This window comes from Chelmon rostratus, chromosome 20 (genome assembly GCF_017976325.1).
Source record: "Chelmon rostratus isolate fCheRos1 chromosome 20, fCheRos1.pri, whole genome shotgun sequence".
In the NCBI taxonomy this organism is placed as follows: domain Eukaryota; kingdom Metazoa; phylum Chordata; class Actinopteri; order Chaetodontiformes; family Chaetodontidae; genus Chelmon; species Chelmon rostratus.
The window spans coordinates 11,955,179-11,972,306 of record NC_055677.1 but is presented as its reverse complement, the minus strand read 5'-3'; the positions used below and the strand labels follow the sequence as shown (position 1 = coordinate 11,972,306).

Genomic DNA, 17,128 nt, shown 5'->3' with positions numbered 1-17,128 from the left:
CAAAACTCTTGTATGAAATCTCTCTCGTCTGCTTCCTTCGCCGTCATTCTCAGAATAATTTCCTGCAAGCCTTCCTGTCGGTGCCAATGCCCAAGGCGGGTGGTGTTAAAGCCGCGTCTGCAGGTAGCGGCGGTGGGAGCCTCATGGGCCTGTGGCTGAGGCTGCTGGTCAATCTCTCGTTCGCAGAGGACGGCCAGCAGAGCATCCTTAGGGTGACCGGAGCCCTGGAACTGCTGGCAGACCTGGCAGAACAGCGGCGCCACGCACTGCTCGCCCTTCACAACCTCTGCTTCTGCCCTGCCAACAAGCCACACGTCATTGCCAACAGTATGGAAGGGAAGCGGGTTTAACTTCAGATCTCAAACAAGTAGTGAAAGTGTTAAAACAGCAAACTATAGATGAGGAGAAGAACAAAAAAAAACTGATTTGTTTTGTATATACGTGTCCACAGTGTCAACTCGTAGGTGTGGCAAGAAACAGTGCAGCTGAATCTTTCCACACACACCCAGATAAAAGGCAGATGTAGAAAATTTCAGCAAAATAGTTTGACATTTTGGGAAACACGTTCACTTGCTTTCCAAGAGTTAGATAAGAAGATCAATATTGCTCTTGTGTGTGCTTTAATATGGAGTTGGAGCCCAGGAGGTTTTGAGTTTGCTAGCCTGGCTAGCTGTTTCCCCCTGCTTCCAGTCTTTATGCTAAGCTAACTGCCTCAAGGCTCCAGCTCCATGCTTGAACAGGCAATAGACAAGTTTTTTGCTTTAACGTATCATTATGAAGTAAATGCTGATCGTGTAATGTAATGACAAAAGAATAATGACACTGTCCGCGATTAGACTGGGTCCCTATGAGCCTCTTTCACTGTACAATGTTGTCTGCCACTGGGTACAACCTCACGGCAATCTAGTCCGACTGGCACCATTTCTATCTGCTTTCACGTCTCCATTATAGACTAAGTGAATGTAAGCAAGTAAATAACAGTATTTTCCAAAATGTCAAACTATTCCTGCCAGAGCCACAGAAAATGAACAGTTAAATCTCTCAGCTGCTTTTCGGCACCTTTACCTCATTTTGGTTCCAGAAGTAAACTACGCATTTTCCTTTTTATTACAAATCCTTCCATATAAATCCAGTCTTTTCCAGCTCGTACAAGCTCAGACAAGCCGGATATACGCTGTCTGCCGAGCATGAAACGGCAGAGGTACGTAAGCAAGTAAAGTAAACAAGCTAATGGTGAAGAAAATCGAGCATACAAGAGTCTAAGAGTAGTATTTTTTGTTAGGAGCACTAACTAGTGCCAAACGGAGTGAATAACACTAACATTCAGCAGGTGGCCAGAATAACAAGAGCAACAGGATGACCATGTTGTTCTGTACCTGCTGGCTGAGTACAGGAAACGTGCAAATGTTGACTAACTGGATATTCCTGATAGAAATTGTGAGTACAGTATAAGTTTAGCACCAATCATTTAAGAAATCAGGGAGAATGCAGCAGGTGTGGGAAGATTCTAAGACACTGAGATAAAGAAAGGAGAGGAAGCCGCAGAGACGGCTAAAAAACACATAGTGCCCCCTCATTCAGTGCGAGCTGTAGGTGGGAGTTGTTGGACCAGGTGGGAGGAAGCTGTTGTGTGACATTAGGTTTGTTTCCTGTGGAAAGATCACATTTCCTGTGTGTGTGTGTGTGTGTTGCACATACAATCTGATGTCAGTCAGTGATGATGAGCGAATTTCTGCAGAAAATATGTAAAAATGCAACACGAATGTTTGCTGTGAGGGACGAGCAAATGACCCAGATAAAGGCAGTGCGATGAAACTTGTGTTTCTCTGTTTAGTTCACCAGTTATTTGCACCTAAAAATATCAATATGCAGTGTTATCCTGGGAAAGGTTTTCTGTATGTTAATATATCATCTGCATTTTAATAACTAGAATCTATTCTTGTCATTTTGAATTAAAAGAATATATTGCTTGTTTTTTTTAAATAGCAAATTGAATCTTACAACACCTCTGATAATCCTCATATCTGTCCTCCAGACAAAGCCATGAAGGCATTGCTGTGCTGTCTGGACCGTGAGGACATGGAGATCCGCTGTATGGGAGCGTCTGCACTTTGGGCATTGCTCCACAACAATCAGAGGGTACAAAAACACACACGCATCCTCGCATTAAAACTTTATTTTAGTGACAGTGCGCTTGCTGGCTAGTAGTGGAGTGTATTGGCGGTATATGTCCAATTAAATCTTGAGGCTTCTTCATTCTGTGCAATGTGAATCTGCTTGAAAGCTTCCATTGTCTTCTCACACACTGATGAGATGATCAACCTTTTTATCTCCTGATTAGAAATTGGAAAAAGAAATCTTATCAAAACAACTCATCTTAATCTGCCTTTCTGATTTCCCCTCAAAGGCCAAGACTACTTTGAAGTGTCCCTCTGTTCGATTGAGAATTGCGGAGGCACACACCACCGCTAAGAAGGGTAGGTATGCATTTATTCACTTTGATGACGCACACGTATCAGCACCTGTCATGGCGCTGAGCATTTGCATGTCCGAGTGTTTACAAATGTGCTTTTTTCCTGTAAACCGCAGATGCAGAGAACAGTCAGGAGCCTGTGAGTGCCTACCTGTTGAAGTGCCTTGAAAACCTTTCCCAGCTGCTAAAAAAATGATTATTTATTTCTAATGTTTGTTTTGTATCATGTTTTTATACTCATATTAAAATGCCAAGTGGCAGATGTAGCTACAGTCTCGTATTGTCTGATTTCACTTAAACACTACTCATACTCTGTGGTGGTGTTTTTTTTTTTAAACGGTTCATTTTTCAGGAAGTGCACCAGTTTTGGCTTGTGGCTTTAAATGCCACTGTTGTGGTTGTGGTGGTGTGAGTCATGCCACGGTGGGATTGTCAGTGATGGCAGCACAACTTGCTCGCAGACACCGAAAACTAAGTATTTACAGGAAGGGACATAACCAAGAGTCCACAGCAAGGCTGCCCTAAAGTGGGGTCCATGGGCCAAAGCTGGCTCACCATAAGGTTTCATTTTATTTATTTAAAAAAATGCTGTTCATGCTGTTTTATTTAGGTAAAAATACTCTAAATATGCCGTATCTCTAATTTTTGAATGTTTGTCTTAATCTGAGCACAGTGTTGCAGAGAGACACTTTAGACAGGTGCACAGTCAATTAAGGGAACTTTGGTTCCAAATGCTATTTTGCATCTCAACAAAACAATAAGTGTTTGCCTTAAGTTTCAGTTTTGGCCCACCAAAGGAAAAAGTTTGGGCGTCCCTGATAAGCATCCATGCTGGAGGCTCTGTGAGGCTTTAAACTAGTCAGTTAACCAACATGCTAACATGCTCAGTGACAATGCTAGCATGTTGATGTTTAACACATATAATGTTAAACATCTTAGTTTAGCAAGTTAGCATGTTCACATTTGCCAATTAGCACAAAAGTCAAAGTACAGCTGAGGCTGGTGGGAATGTCATCAGTTGTGCAGATCATGGTGGACAAACAGTTTTGAACCAATGATGACCCCCTGAGGTATTTCAATTAAAAAAACACCAATGTGAATCTGATAATGGTGTTAGAGGAAGAGTCAGGGGATCCCCAAAACCATTTAGATTTTTCTTCAAGGGACCTCAAATATCTAGCAAATTCCTTTAATCTATCCAAATACTGTGAGGTATTTCACGGAATCACACATGTCAACCTCATGGTGGCGCTAGAGGAAAAGTCAGAGAATCACCAAAGTCAGTAGCATTCATCCTGTGGGGACAATGAATATCTACACCAAATTTAATAAAAAAAACATTGAAAATTTGTGGAGATTTGCATCCTTAAAAAATAATTTTATTGTATGTTTTGAGGACTTTTTTGGCATTTCAAAAAATCCAAAATGATTGTTTACAAGATAAAAACCACCTAAAGTTTGCAGAATTTCAGGTAGCTGAGGGCAAATTTGGTGCATTTTTAGAAAATTTCCGGATGGATCGCACCATGCAGCTTTATGCCACAAGCTTTCCTCCCATTCCCAGCCCTGGTGATAAAGTGCCACTCTGTGTGGAATGAGCTAACAGTGGGCTACCATGAAGTGTGTCCCAGTACCTCAAGTGCGTCTCTGTAGCCAGAGAGCTAGCAGGAAGTGCAGCTCGGGTGCCTCTCCACTCGTCTCATCAATGCAGCTTTCATTCTCCCTCGGCGGGGCAAGATGGAAGCTGTACAAAAGGACCACTGGTACTTCGTGGTACTCATCTTTCTTCCTTTTCTTAAAGGTATGAACTTCATATATATTTTTAAAGTTTTTACAAGAGTTTAGTGTTCAGAATGGCAAACTTTTTCATTGACAGTGTTGAAAGTGGCATTCGCTGTTCTCTGTGAATGTAATTTGCTGAAATATTTTTGATATGGTTTCATAAGTTTAGAATCTTTAATTCAAAATCAGAAATTAAAACCAAGCAGTGCTTTATGCCACGATTTCTGTTTAGTTAAATTGGCTGCAGAGACGGTAGGAGAGCTTGTTTATTGTTAGTTTTGCAAGACATCATTATTCTAAACTTGCCAGAGCTCTCCCAAGGGCATCACTGGACTCGAAATCAGTTGTCATTCAGCTTGGATAAAAGGCTTTGAAAACTTGGAAGCTTGATCACCAGCTATTGTCAGTTGTGTATATGTGTACTGGCTCAAATTAGCCTAATTACCATTACCCGAGGGATGGCCTCAAAGCTGTGAATAGCTGTGGTAATCTTCAACTGGAGGAGATTTAGAGGAAAAACATGTCTTTTTTTTGCCACGTGGCATAAGGTGTAAACAATTCCTTAGTTTATGATTTTGAACTGATAGATGTAAAATGTTATAATCAATTGTAATTCTTTTACTGATTTATCAGCTTGTATTTTTCAAGAAGTCAAGATTTTGATGAGTTTAATAAACAGAAAAATGCCTTCTGTCTAGTTGCTGTCCAGCAGAAGGAGATAGTTACAGTTCGTCTGGAGGAGGGGATGGTTCTCAACTGTTTGTGCCCCTGGTACGGCAACCTCAGCATGGTGTCCTGGACCAAAATACCAGACAAGAACCCAGTAGCAGTTTTCCATCCGGAGTACGGAGTGGCCTTTTCTCACCATTACCGGGAGAGGATAGAGTTCCTGAGGACCACTCCTATGGACGGGAGTATTTCCATGAGGAACGTCACTCACCAGGATATTGGGCTTTACCACTGCTCTGTTCAGACCTTCCCTCAAGGCCCCTGGACGAGGAACATTCAGGTGGAAGATTTAGGTAAAAGATATGGCGGAAAATAGCGAGGTGGAAATTTTGAGCTGTTAAATCACTGTGCCGCCACTGAACGACGAAACCAAGAATTGATGCTGGAATGGAAACTTGATAGATTTCCAGCCGCACACTTAGATTTCTGTCTGTCTTTGATGAGCAATTTCCTGTGTGTCCTCCACATCCCTCTGCTTACAGACGAGCCCCCAGAAGAGGACGAGGACGGTGCGGAGCCCCCCACCCCAGAGGCGATCAACGCAGACACAGAGTTGGTGGCGGAGCAGAGCAGCAACCTGACCGTCAGCTGTAAGCACAAGCACAACGCCACCATCTACCAGGTCATTTTGGAGAGGATGCCGCACGGCGAGCCCTGGGGCATTATCGGAGTATGTAAGAAGGTGGAAGGGGGCCTGGTGGGCGAAGACTACAGTGACAGGGGCCGGGTCAGCTGCACGGACAGTTTGGATGTCAGTCTGCACCTGACAGGTGTGGTGCAGGAAGATGGCGGTTTCTACCGCTGTACCTTCAGCACAGATGCAGGAGTGCAGACCACCACGGTGCTGCTCACGGTGCCCCCTGCAGGTACAAAAAGCATGCATTCGTTCACATACACATATATGTGTATATATGTATGGCCTTATGCCTGGATGACTGAATTGATTCTCATACTTATTATTTATGGATGCAAATATGTCTGAGAGAGTACAGTGGTTGATGAAACATAATAAACACAGCATCTCGAACAGTTTAGCAGTGTCAGACTCACATCTGCTGAAACCACAACATCCTGTGGCAGGTGTGGGGGGGGGGGGGTTTGTCTGCACACTACACATACAAGCATGCTCTAATGTGTCATGTTGCATCTGTGAGTCACTCACCACGAACACAAATAATATAATTATTTTCTCTAATTTTATATCCAGGTGGATTCAGCCTATCGCTGTACATGATGTATGTTTACATCGGGGCTGGAGCTTCTGGGCTCATTCTACTCATTGCCATCGTCGCACTAGCAGTGAGGCACAAGTAAGATCCCACAGTGTGTTTTCATATATCTTCAGCAAACAAAGCCAAAGTAAAGTATGAAATATGGGTCCGTCTATCCTTTGACTCATAGTGCTCAGGTTCTTGCGGGCTGGAACGAAGGGACATAATCAAATATAAACGAGTGAGTACCTTCATGTCAACGAGAGTCCGCAGCAGCTCTACATTGGCTTTGAGCTGAACGCTAACGTCAACATGCTAACGCACTCACAGTGACGGTGCAGACATGCTATCAGCAGTTAATGTTTACCGTGTTCACCATCTCAATTTAGCATGCAGGCGTGTTAATATTTGCCACTTAGCGCCGAACATGAAGTAGAGAAGCGAGGCTGATGGGAATGAATGTCATTCGCTTTGCACAGTTGTGTAGTGGTGCCTGGAGAAGTGGGTGTACTCTTAATTTACACCCAGTTTATTCCCCTAACTTTCACTCTCATAACCGTAGCAACAACAGCAGCGGCGTAGCATCGCAAGGTCGTTTGTAATTCTGAAAGCAGATTTTTGATTGAGTAGTTCCTTTCGTCATGAGTTATTATTTGGGGTAAACCAATAATGCAGAAAAGTCAGGGGATCGCCAGAGTCATCAGGGTCCATCCTCCAGGGACCATGAACATCTGTGGAAAATTTCATGGCAATCCATCCAATAGATGACATAATGCAGTCCGGCCGAAAGTGGTGCACTGACCAACAGCATGGCTAAAAATGTGCCACTATCCTTTGATTAGCGCTGCTTTCACGAGAAATTTAGTCATAAGAATTATGCGAGGTTGCGTTTGAAATGACCCACTCATTAAAAATCCTTTTCTTCTGTTGTTTCGTTCACTTTCCTCCGACAATGACCAAAGGAAGAGGAACAAGAGAGAGGAATACAGAGTCAAACTGCACCCATCCCAGAGACAGGTGAGCGTCACGTTATTCATCATATCTACGTTTGTCTTGACGCTTGACACTTTTACGGCGCTCCCTTATCTCCTCTTCAGACACGCACTCAAATATAAAATTGTTCCACTTCACTCTTGATCTTGTTCGATACAGCTCATGCTCTCCTGATACGCTCTATGTGTGCTTGCTAACTTAACTAATGCTGAGAGTGGCACGGCCTTTAGATAATGTAGAAGAGCAGCTTGCCAAAACGCAGCCACATTGATTGAAAATATAATATTTCATCTTATAAACTGAAATTCTAACAGTAACTCGTGATTATTTCTTTGAAGTCAAGTTATATTCTTATTTCCTTTATATATAGAGAGAGCTGTAATAACAGATGTGTAATGTAATCATATAATTTTATCATCCTATAAAGCATATTTCAGATTGAGACCATTCAGAGGAACATTTCATGACTTTTTGCCAAGCTGCTGCGCTATCAGCCATTACATTATCATCTGTCACATGTCCTTGTCTAACACCTCATGTACTAATAAAATCTGCCACATATTCACAGCCAAACCTCTATGAGAATATCTCCGTGTGCCCCAGGAGGAAGTCCAGGCAGATACAAAAATGCCCGGTCTATGCCAACCTGCAGACCGTGCGATCACACAAAACCAGTCGTCAACTCTCTGACAAATGAGCGGACGTAAATGTGATGCAGCGAGTGATGTGGGTGTGTAGTTTTCATCTGCAGCAGCTGTCAACGTGCCCTCTGCTTTTCTCGGATGAATACGAGCACGAGCAAAAACAAACTTGCAGCGACGAGCGCTGATCTTGATTATTTGAGTTTTTTAGTAAGATGCAGGGGTCACTCTGACGCTGATTAATATTCATACTGTGATCTGAAATGAGGTGACAAGCTGGTGTTCATGTACGTCTTCAGGAAGCCGTCAGAGTCAAGCCCCGCTCCCACTAATTAAATGTAGTATGTACTTCATAATTACTGTTGAGGAAATATTTGTTTTGGGCAAAACCCTATTTGACAGTAACCGTCATGCACGAGGAGCAGACAAAGGCCTGCATAATCACTCTTTTCACTCCCCTCACCCCTGAGTAAAATGACTGACAAAAGCCTGTGTAATTGCTCTCCTTTTACTTCCATCCCTCCTGGTTTCCATTCAAAGCTTGACAATAGTGTCTAATCATCTAACGGGAAAGAAAAGCAGTCACTCAGCACTGTACCATCACTCGAGACTGTTGCTTTCCCCCAAAGGGCTCGCTGTCGAGGATGGCTGCATTCTAGTTACAGCACGCTCTTATTATGAAAGCTAAACTCTAATTAGCTAATCCTGTGCTTTATTTTACACTGTAGCATTGTATACTTGTCTAGCCACTGTTTATTGATTAGTGTTTTATTTTTCACAAGTTTCCCGGTTGTGTTGATCACGTTTTGTCATTCCCGAGCCTGCCCATTAGCTTCTGTGAATCAGTATTCAAGGTTTGTGTCAACTGTGTGTTGTTTATGTGTAATATGATTCGTTTATCTCCATAGACATGGAGGCAGTGGCAGAGGCAGTGATGGATATGCAGGCTATCCTGCTAGGACACAAGACAAATGTGGACGAGCTAGAAATGTGGAACATAAAGGGACAATATGTAGTTCGGAACCACAAGTTTTTGCCTTAGTTCTCTCATCTCGCTGTTCCGAGCAAGACAGTAGAAGCTGCAACTGTGCATTCGACTGTGATGCTGTGTGGGTGGCGTGTAAATACCGAAACTGGTGTGTGTGACTGCAGATGGCTCCATGTGATATAAATAAAGGTGTTATAGCCACTAACTTACCTTGTTGGTTTCCTGTGATCAGATATGATAAGCACAAACCTGAAGAATCATTGATTGAGAAAAAAGGCTGATTTGCTGTGAAATGGACGGCCATCATCATCGAGTTAGCGCTTGAATTATCAAGCTAACAGTTTAACAGTTTGGGAAATGTGCTTTTTCACCTTCTTGCACAGAGTTAGAGGTGAAAATCGATACCACTCACCTGTCTGTGCGGTAAATGTAAAGCTGCTGCTGGCAGTCAATTAGCTTAGCTTAGCATAAAGACTGGGAACAGGGAAACGGCTATTTTAGCACTGCCCAGGGGAACAGCACCGCTAATGCTAACTAACATGCATCTCTTTGTTTAATCTGTGCACAAACCAAAGTGTAAAAATGGCAATCTGTGGTTTTATGAAAGGTTTTTAGTGGAGTAACTACCTGGAATCTAGTCGTCACAGAGAGGTTGGCATGCAAACAGCGCCAATTACAGGAAGTTACTTTACCCGGCCAAGTAATAGCACAAAACCCTCCATAATACACTACTTTTTGTACATGTTTTTGGAACATGTACAAAAAGTTACCTCAGAAAAGAGCCAGGCTAACTGCTTAGCCAAAGGTAGACTTTATGCTAAAGCTAACCGGCTGTTGGCCTGGCTTCAGCTACAGTGCTGTAAGTCTTTTCGTGTAACTCTTGACAAGAAAGTGAATAAGTGTTATTTCCTAAAAAAATATGCTGATACATGATAGAACATTCAATTTATTACCTTTTTAATCATCAAAAACATTACATATGTACATTTAGTGAAAACTGTAGTCCTACACTCAATGTATTCAAAGTGCTATGAACATATAATCTGACAGAAACGGAACACAAAACATGGCGGACACAAACACAATCGTATAGCAACAGTGACAGAAATCATGACGACACATCGTACCTACAAACGGGCCAACGGCTACAATAAACAAAAACTGCAAATGATGAACACGGTCAACTAGAACTTCCTCGAGTCTTCTCAGTTAGTACGGCTCTAATGGTCCAGATGGAGCGGAACTATTATACATATATTTATTAACCACACTTGAGCTAAGACTCAAGACAGCTAGTGCAGAAATGTGCCGTATATGTGGACAACAGTCTTTGTACACACTGTTAACTATGGGCTCTGTGATGCAGACACATTGGTAGATCAAATTAATGTGAAGGTTGAGCTCTTTTAAATACGACACACAAAATAAAGCGACCGACTGCAACGCTTGAGCAACACAAAATAAGTGCTTCGGCTTGTAGCTCCAGTTCGAGAGGATTTCTACACAAAATAAGTGATTAGGTTTGACATTAAAGGACTGCTTTGCTGCCTCAAACTGTCTCTGGAAACCTTTTTCATCTCAGAGTTATTGTGTTGTTCTGGATTTGAGAGATTATTTCTTTAACATAAGCATATAAAAGAAACCATTATTTACCAAATAAAGAGATGGGTACGTGTCTGCTGACAGCCGCCAACAGGTAACAAGTCTTAGTCTCAGATTTCTCAAAGAGCTCCCGTTTCATTCGGGTTAGAAGTATTTCAGGTCTGACACGGCTTTCACAGCTGGGTCTGCGGTATTTCTGAGAAACTGAAGACTTTTCTGAACGTGAAGGTACAAAACTAAACTCAGTCCACAATGGAAAACTCAAAGCCCAAAGACGATGCTCTGGTTAGGTCTCACACTCTGCGGTCTGTGTCGAAGGCACTTCTGACTCGGGGAGGATAATGCAGAGAGCGTTTTCGTCGCAGCGGTCGTCTGCTTAGCGACAAACTTCAAAAACCACGTGCTATAGAAAGGATTTACTGATACAAGGTGTTACTGAGGATGGCCGCTAATATTTCTTGCTCATACTCTGATGGATGGAAAACAAGACTGTATAAGGTATCTGACGTTAAAATAAGGTAACTGTCAGGCTACCTTATTTTTATTAGTGTTTTAGGATTTGTTTTAATTAGTTTTTAAAGGAATAGTTTGACAAATAATAATGACTGACAAGAAATAACACTTTTTTGTTTTCTTGACAAACGTTAGATGACTACATTGATACCACTCTCATGTCTGTATGCTAAATATGAAGCTACCACAAACAAACACAAACAGCTAGCTAGCTTAGCTTAGCACAAAGACTGGAAAAGAAGGAAACATTTTGCCCAGCCATGGTTAAAAAAAATCCACCTACCAGCACCTCTAAAGCTTGCTAATTAATATGATACATCTCATTTTGTGTAAACATGTGTAAACACTTTACATGTGCAGGTAGGTGGGTTTTATTAGCATTGGTCACAGCCAGGCTAGCTGTTTCCCCATTTCCAGGCTTTGTGCTAAGCCATGCTAACTGCTGGCTGTAGGGTCATATTTATGGTACAGGCACGAGAGTGGTATCAATCAAATGAGTGTTTCCCAAAATGTTGAACTATTCCTTTAAGAGCCTTTGTTTGTTTTTGTGTATTCTACTGAGCACAGGGTTTCTGCTAAAGCTAAATTGTTCAAAACCTTTACTCCCATTTGAACATGACACTTTACCTCCACCTTGCATATGTGGCCCCATCAGGTCACAAACATCTTGCTTCTCTCCTTTTGCTAATGAACCAGTGCCATCATACAACGTATGGTGCTGGAGAGGAGCGAGGAAGCTATTAAAACCAAATTGCTCTGCTAGTGTAATGCAGGGTTGGCAGTTTAAAGTAGAGGCTGCGAGAAGGTTGCATTCGATCATTTCCGACATGACAGTCCGCTCCTTGAAGCACATTTCTGAATGTCTTTTTCCCTTTGCTGGTTGTAACCGATTAAGGGCTTTAGCTGATTCATCACTGCCATCAAAGTCAAGTGTTTTTTGTGTAAGGCGTTGATCAATTTCACATTCTTGTGAGGGGGCGAAGTGCGGTAGGTATGGGAGGATTATGTGTCAAAAATGGTGGCGTTTCTCTGGAAATGGCTGCTGAGGCTGCACATTGTTGGAGTGAGCCCGGTGTGATTTCATCAATTTCAGAAAAAAAGTCTCTATTTTTTTTTAAACATTATTTTACAGTGGAACTTGGTGTGTTAGTGCCTCTAACTTCTTGTTAAAATAAAAAGGGGGGTCCTGCTAGCTTTAACAGCATACTGACAACATAAAACACTCTAAAACTACACTTACAGGATTTTTGGTGCAATCTTTGAAGCTACCGCTGCTGTCACACAACATACAAAAAAAAAAAAAAAAAAAAAAATCATCCCTTTCAGGATCGTTTCATGTACCACTCGCTCTACAGTTGACACTATCGCTCACCAGGAAATGATATATTACACATGTCGCTATACATATTTCTACATCCTTTCTACAGCAGTGGGTAAAGTGTCCAGTTTGGTGGAGCAATTCTGTGTCATTGAAGGGGTCTCAGGCTGCAACTGGATTCACAGCCACTAGAGGGCGATGGTGCCTCTTCCTGGTGCTGGCTCTCCTCCTGTTCTGGCTCATCAGACAGAAAGCTGGGGAACGTCTGTGCTCGAGGGATGAAAGTCATTGTCAGGCCGCTTCCTGTTGTGGGGGGGAAAAAAGAGCGGAGAAAGAATGAATGGAGCCTTTCTTTTCAGCCACATAAAATAAGTTTCATTTTAACTGGACGTCACATCAAAAACATGAGCCCTGTTTTCTTCGACAGTGTCTTCACGGTGCAACTGTTGCTTAGCTACTGTCTGTGGTGATATCTTTATATACAAATGAAGACTGCAAGAATAATCCTGGCATTTTTAAAGGCCACTGATGTAGGTGGTTCTCACATAATCCAGAAATATAAACCTCTAGTTGTATAATAGTAACAAATGTGATGGAAAATCAACCTTTGCACCTTAAATAAGCATTTCAGACTGATCTACTCTGTCTCATTTTTTTTGGACTGTCTCCTGTCTCCTCTCTTTCCCCCTCCACATTAATTTAAATTAATTGGGCCAATTTGTTCAGCAGTTCATATTGGTTAACTGCACAGAGAGGGAGTAATGGATCCTTGTGGGTGGAGGGCTGTTCTGTGAAACTGTCAGACCATTAATAATATATTAGAATGCTGTTTGGAAGAAGTGCATGGCGAGGTAGGTTGAGGATAAAGTGGCTGGCATCGTGCTGATCACGCACCGAACAAGGAGGAAGTGGCCACTGATGAATATTTCAGGAGGTGCAACACTGTAATCAACCCTAACCTACAGCGCGCTGTGTATGGTTCCTGCTAACACAGGCAAGGAGAAATGGCTGCAGGTCAATGCATTTCACACATTTCAAATCAATTTACCGCCAGAGGTTAATTGAAATTTGATTAACAAATTAAAATTCGAATTTGTTGTCTATAAGCTTACACAGCCACCCTGACAACATTGACGGAAAGATCATTTTCTCTTTTGCTGGTGGTGCTGAAGTGCTTATTAGCAAATATGATTTTAAAGTTGTGTGAATCATTCATAACACAGCAAACACGCACACACAAACACACCGAGCTTTCTCTGCGTGTGTGGCCAGCAGCACCAGTCATGCTGCCACCAAAAGGGAATCGGGGCTCCGGCCGCAAGACACGCCGCCAACTCAGCAACGTGAAACGTGAACATGGCAATCAATGTCGGGCGGCCGCGTGACGGAGGAGCCCGGGCGAAAGCAGAAATGTGTGTGAAGCGAAGAGAAGGGCGAGCGAAGGAGGACAACGAGGAGGAAAAACACAAGAAAAGAGCTCTTTCCTGTGTGAGTTGAGGGAACAGCTTGCAGGAGGAAGCACAGAGGGGCTGGTGTGGGTGTGAGGATGAGACTGTACCAGCCATAACAGGTGAGTCATACACACACACACATACACACACACACACACACCTCTGTCCACTAGCCTTTCCCTTCCACCACTCCCTGAAATAAAGAAAAATGAGATGAGGTTCCAGTTTGAGGCTTAAGACACAGCTCAGTTCATGTTATAGAAAAAAAAAATACTGCAAGTTAAAAAAAAAAGGGGGGGGACACTTTCTCTCCCCTCCCCGCTGTACTTAATGGATTGCTGAGACGACTGGTGCGCAACCAGGCATATCCTTTTCACATCTTTGCCAAGACAATCCCTCCCCTCAACCAAGGCCAATTTAGGCTGAAAAAAAAAAAAAAAAAGAGGCAGGGAGCCCAGCGCAGACAGAGAGGGCAAGCAGATCTCATCATCTCCTCGGTCATAAACAGCGGCGTTTGTCGTGTGATGCCAGACCCCTGACGAGAGCCGCGCTGTTGGACGGGAAGCACGAACGCAGACACACACTCGGAAAAAAAAAAAAAAAAAAGTCGTAAAAACAGAGAGAGAAGACGGTGTCAGCATCCCTCCTCCTCCTCTGCTCTCCCTATGAGAAGCAGACAGTGATTTGTCAGTGCCTTTTCATTACCAGGGAAGGTCATGTCATCCTATCTGGCCTGGGGTGGCAGCTGCTGGGCCGGAGCAGACAGGACAGGCAGGGAGGGCACACACACACACACACTGACAGATACAATGGCGGACCACGCTATTCATGCATGTAGACACACACACACACACACACCTGTCTGCACCTTCCTTCCTCACTGTGCGATCACCCAGATGGCACCCTAGTAACAGCTGTAACCAGAGAAAGAGAAGCTGCGCGGACCACAAGCTCCAGATTATGCAAGGCTGCCGACATCCCGCTTTGTGTCTTTTGTGCAGCAAACCAGCCACAGGAGCAACAATACGCTGGAACCAATGAAAGATCAATCCAACGCGGCCTAAAGATTGGCTCAGTCAATTTCACTCTGGATTCAAATAACGCTGATGACTGAGATTAAAACGCACCCAGCAGGAGGAGACCCAAACAGATGAACTCAGTTTTACCTGGCTGTAATGAATTTTTCATGGGATTCAGCTTTTCTTTGCATGCACATCTACGATATTCCTTGTCGCCTGTTGCAGATAAGATAGCGTTATCTTCCTGTTCTCCTATCATCTCGTCCCCGTGCCTTTGATACTTGCTCCCTCTCTGTAAAATCCCCTCGTATCACTCCCAGCCGATCAAACTAAGAACAGCGCTCCATCCCATTAGAATTGCTAATGCTAAGGCACTAAACTGTGGAGAACAATGAAATGCAGAGAGAAAGCGTGTGTGTGTGTGTGTGTGTGTGTGTGTGTGTGTGTGTGTGTGTGTGTGTGTGTGTGGGCAAAATCCAAAAAAACATAAAAATGGGTCCAAGAAAAAATACAAGCATTCTTGTCCCTTTTCCATTCCACTATTACAGTTGGTAATTGAACCATTTCCGACAGGCATGGCGCCTTGCTTTCTCAACTCGAAAACTTTAAAGTGCACTTATTTGTATGCATCAGCAAACTTGGAGAACACAGCGGTTTCAGTGAAATGCAAAAGAGTGAATAACATTAGGAGAGTAGAGGTGGAGTGCAGTAGAAAGTAGATGCATTGTCTTAGGGTACAGTTTCTGGAGATTAAACCATCTATCTTAGGTTTTACTGGAAAAGGTGTGGGGCTTAACTTTGTTTTGTACTGTGTTGCAAGATGATCAAGGTTGAGTGTTATTCTTTTTTTTCTCCACCAAATCCCTCAGTTTCCTATAAACAAAACACATTTGACAATTATTACTTTCAATTACGTTAAACAAGACTTTTGGGATGTATTTTGGAGACATTTCCAGCTAAATAAAAAGCAAACATGAAATCTATTAAAATAATACAGTTACTGTACTTCACTGCCAGGTCCCCTGTTAACAGAGGCAAAGAAATAAACAAATAGGTGAATAAACCTCAACGGGACAGCAAACTGCGTTCCTTAATTATTCCCCCGGACCCGCAGGGTATTTGAAAGCAACCCGAGCATGACTCAGCAAATTGACTGTGCTGATTGGATATTCATCATGCAAGCAGCGATACAGCCAAGGAGCAAAACCAGCCAGCCGTCGGGTCCAAATTCCCGCTTTCTTACCTCTATTTGCACCCAAATAATTTTTGCTAATATTATCAGCATTACAGGAAAATAAAGTGATGTATCAATGCATTTAGAAACTGGAAACATGAGGTGTCCATTCAAGACGTAGTTCCTTCAAGAGATATGTGATTTTAAACAGCTAACTTGTAGCTATGACCACTGATTCTGAATATGTACATGTCTAAAGACTAAAGGTTTAATGTAAAGCTAATCTCTTTAGTTCAGATAATTTCCATTTTTTGTATTCAGTATGGATTTGTGGTTCACATTGTATGAAATCCTCTTCATTGCTTCATTTTACTGTGTTGAATAAGATGCCTAACTGCCCACAGAATATATTAAATAACGTTTACGACATTTAAATATGTACTGCTTTTAATCAAGTAGCCTGATAAAGCATGATTTGTATTTCAACCCCAACTCCAAAAAAAATTAAAACGTAAACTGGGTAAAAGCTCTTAATGAACAGTGGAAACAGAACAGCTGGTTTTATCAGTAGGAAATTCTAAGTCAGAACTGCAGTGGTGTGGTTGCTATAATGCATGATTTTGTATTACATGCATATAACAATGTAAAGCTTGTCTGATGTGTCTATGAAAAAAATGAGAAAGCTAACAATCTGAAAAGCTCTTTTGCCATTTTGCACTTTTGAGACGGTCCCTAACTTCAGCTCGCACTGAGGCTTCAATGTCGGATCATGAGGTAAAAAAAACAGCTGTCCAAGACCAGTCAGCTTCATCCTGCACTGCGCAGCACATGTGGTGAAACGTTACTCAGTGAAAGCCTGAATATTGAACTTGAAACCATTTACACCTCAGCGGTTTTTAGCCTGCAACCTATTTATTTATCTTTTGGCAAATGTGGGTCATGAACGTCACGCTGCTTTGGCTACTTCCTGTTCACACTGTACAGGCAACGATCGCCAGGGTTATTGACACTGAAGAAAAAGTCTGAATGTGATGAGTAAAAAGTGCCCGTGTTTTATTATTCTGAAAGGATTTATGGACATGTGTGCTTTGTGGACACTGGAGATCCTGGTACCTGACGTCTGTGTGTTTTGTTTCGACTGAGTTACGACTCTGAGAAGATGAGGCGTGACGTTTGTGGGAAATTGTGTCAATCTTGTGGGCAACAAATATGACTGAAAAATTGTTTACATCCC

At 42.5% G+C, this 17,128-nt stretch overlaps 3 protein-coding genes across 8 annotated transcripts in view; 2 read left to right on the top strand and 1 right to left on the bottom strand.

The window, feature by feature from the left end:
• Positions 1-2,739, top strand: part of rttn (rotatin) — a 31,157-nt gene extending 28,418 nt beyond the window's left edge. For both annotated transcript variants that reach the window (XM_041961110.1, XM_041961109.1), the window contains exons 46-49: positions 54-327; positions 2,036-2,139; positions 2,408-2,477; positions 2,590-2,739. In XM_041961110.1, coding sequence (XP_041817044.1) covers positions 54-327; positions 2,036-2,139; positions 2,408-2,477; positions 2,590-2,669 — 528 coding nt within the window. In that variant the 3' untranslated portion in view covers positions 2,670-2,739. The remainder of the gene's footprint in view (positions 1-53; positions 328-2,035; positions 2,140-2,407; positions 2,478-2,589) is intronic.
• Positions 2,740-4,182: 1,443 nt separating this feature from the next.
• Positions 4,183-8,986, top strand: cd226 (CD226 molecule). 4 transcript variants are annotated; one of them, XR_006007853.1, is made up of 7 exons: positions 4,183-4,274; positions 4,954-5,277; positions 5,467-5,850; positions 6,192-6,294; positions 6,386-6,436; positions 7,158-7,212; positions 7,757-7,795. XR_006007853.1 is itself a non-coding variant. In XM_041961683.1 (6 exons), exons 1-6 carry the CDS (start codon positions 4,211-4,213, stop codon positions 8,762-8,764), a joined length of 957 nt encoding a protein of 318 aa, XP_041817617.1. In that variant the 5' UTR covers positions 4,183-4,210; the 3' UTR covers positions 8,765-8,986. The 4 variants fall into 4 exon arrangements, 3 of the variants coding, with proteins under 3 accessions (XP_041817617.1, XP_041817615.1, XP_041817618.1); XM_041961683.1 differs by lacking the exons at positions 6,386-6,436; positions 7,757-7,795 and adding an exon at positions 8,738-8,986; XM_041961681.1 differs by lacking the exon at positions 6,386-6,436 and having other exon boundaries at positions 7,757-8,986.
• A 3,301-nt stretch (positions 8,987-12,287) lies between these two features.
• dok6 (docking protein 6) overlaps positions 12,288-17,128 on the bottom strand; it is a 43,218-nt gene continuing 38,377 nt past the window's right edge. The window contains exons 8-9 of one of the 2 annotated variants that reach the window (XM_041961779.1): positions 13,862-13,894; positions 12,288-12,553 (exon numbers count right to left, since the gene is read on the bottom strand). In XM_041961779.1, the coding sequence (XP_041817713.1) occupies positions 12,399-12,553; positions 13,862-13,894 (188 nt within the window). In that variant the 3' untranslated portion in view covers positions 12,288-12,398. The remainder of the gene's footprint in view (positions 12,554-13,861; positions 13,895-17,128) is intronic. The other variant, XM_041961778.1, reaches the window with a different exon arrangement.

Excerpts from the sequence above, each read along its gene's own strand:
- cd226 (XM_041961681.1), top strand. The coding sequence starts at position 4,211 with ATGGAAGCTGTACAAAAGGACCACTGGTACTTCGTGGTACTCATCTTT. Across the intron at positions 6,295-7,157 it reads GCACTAGCAGTGAGGCACAA|GAAGAGGAACAAGAGAGAGG; the intron begins GTAAGATCCCAC and ends CAATGACCAAAG. Across the intron at positions 7,213-7,756 it reads TGCACCCATCCCAGAGACAG|CCAAACCTCTATGAGAATAT; the intron begins GTGAGCGTCACG and ends ACATATTCACAG.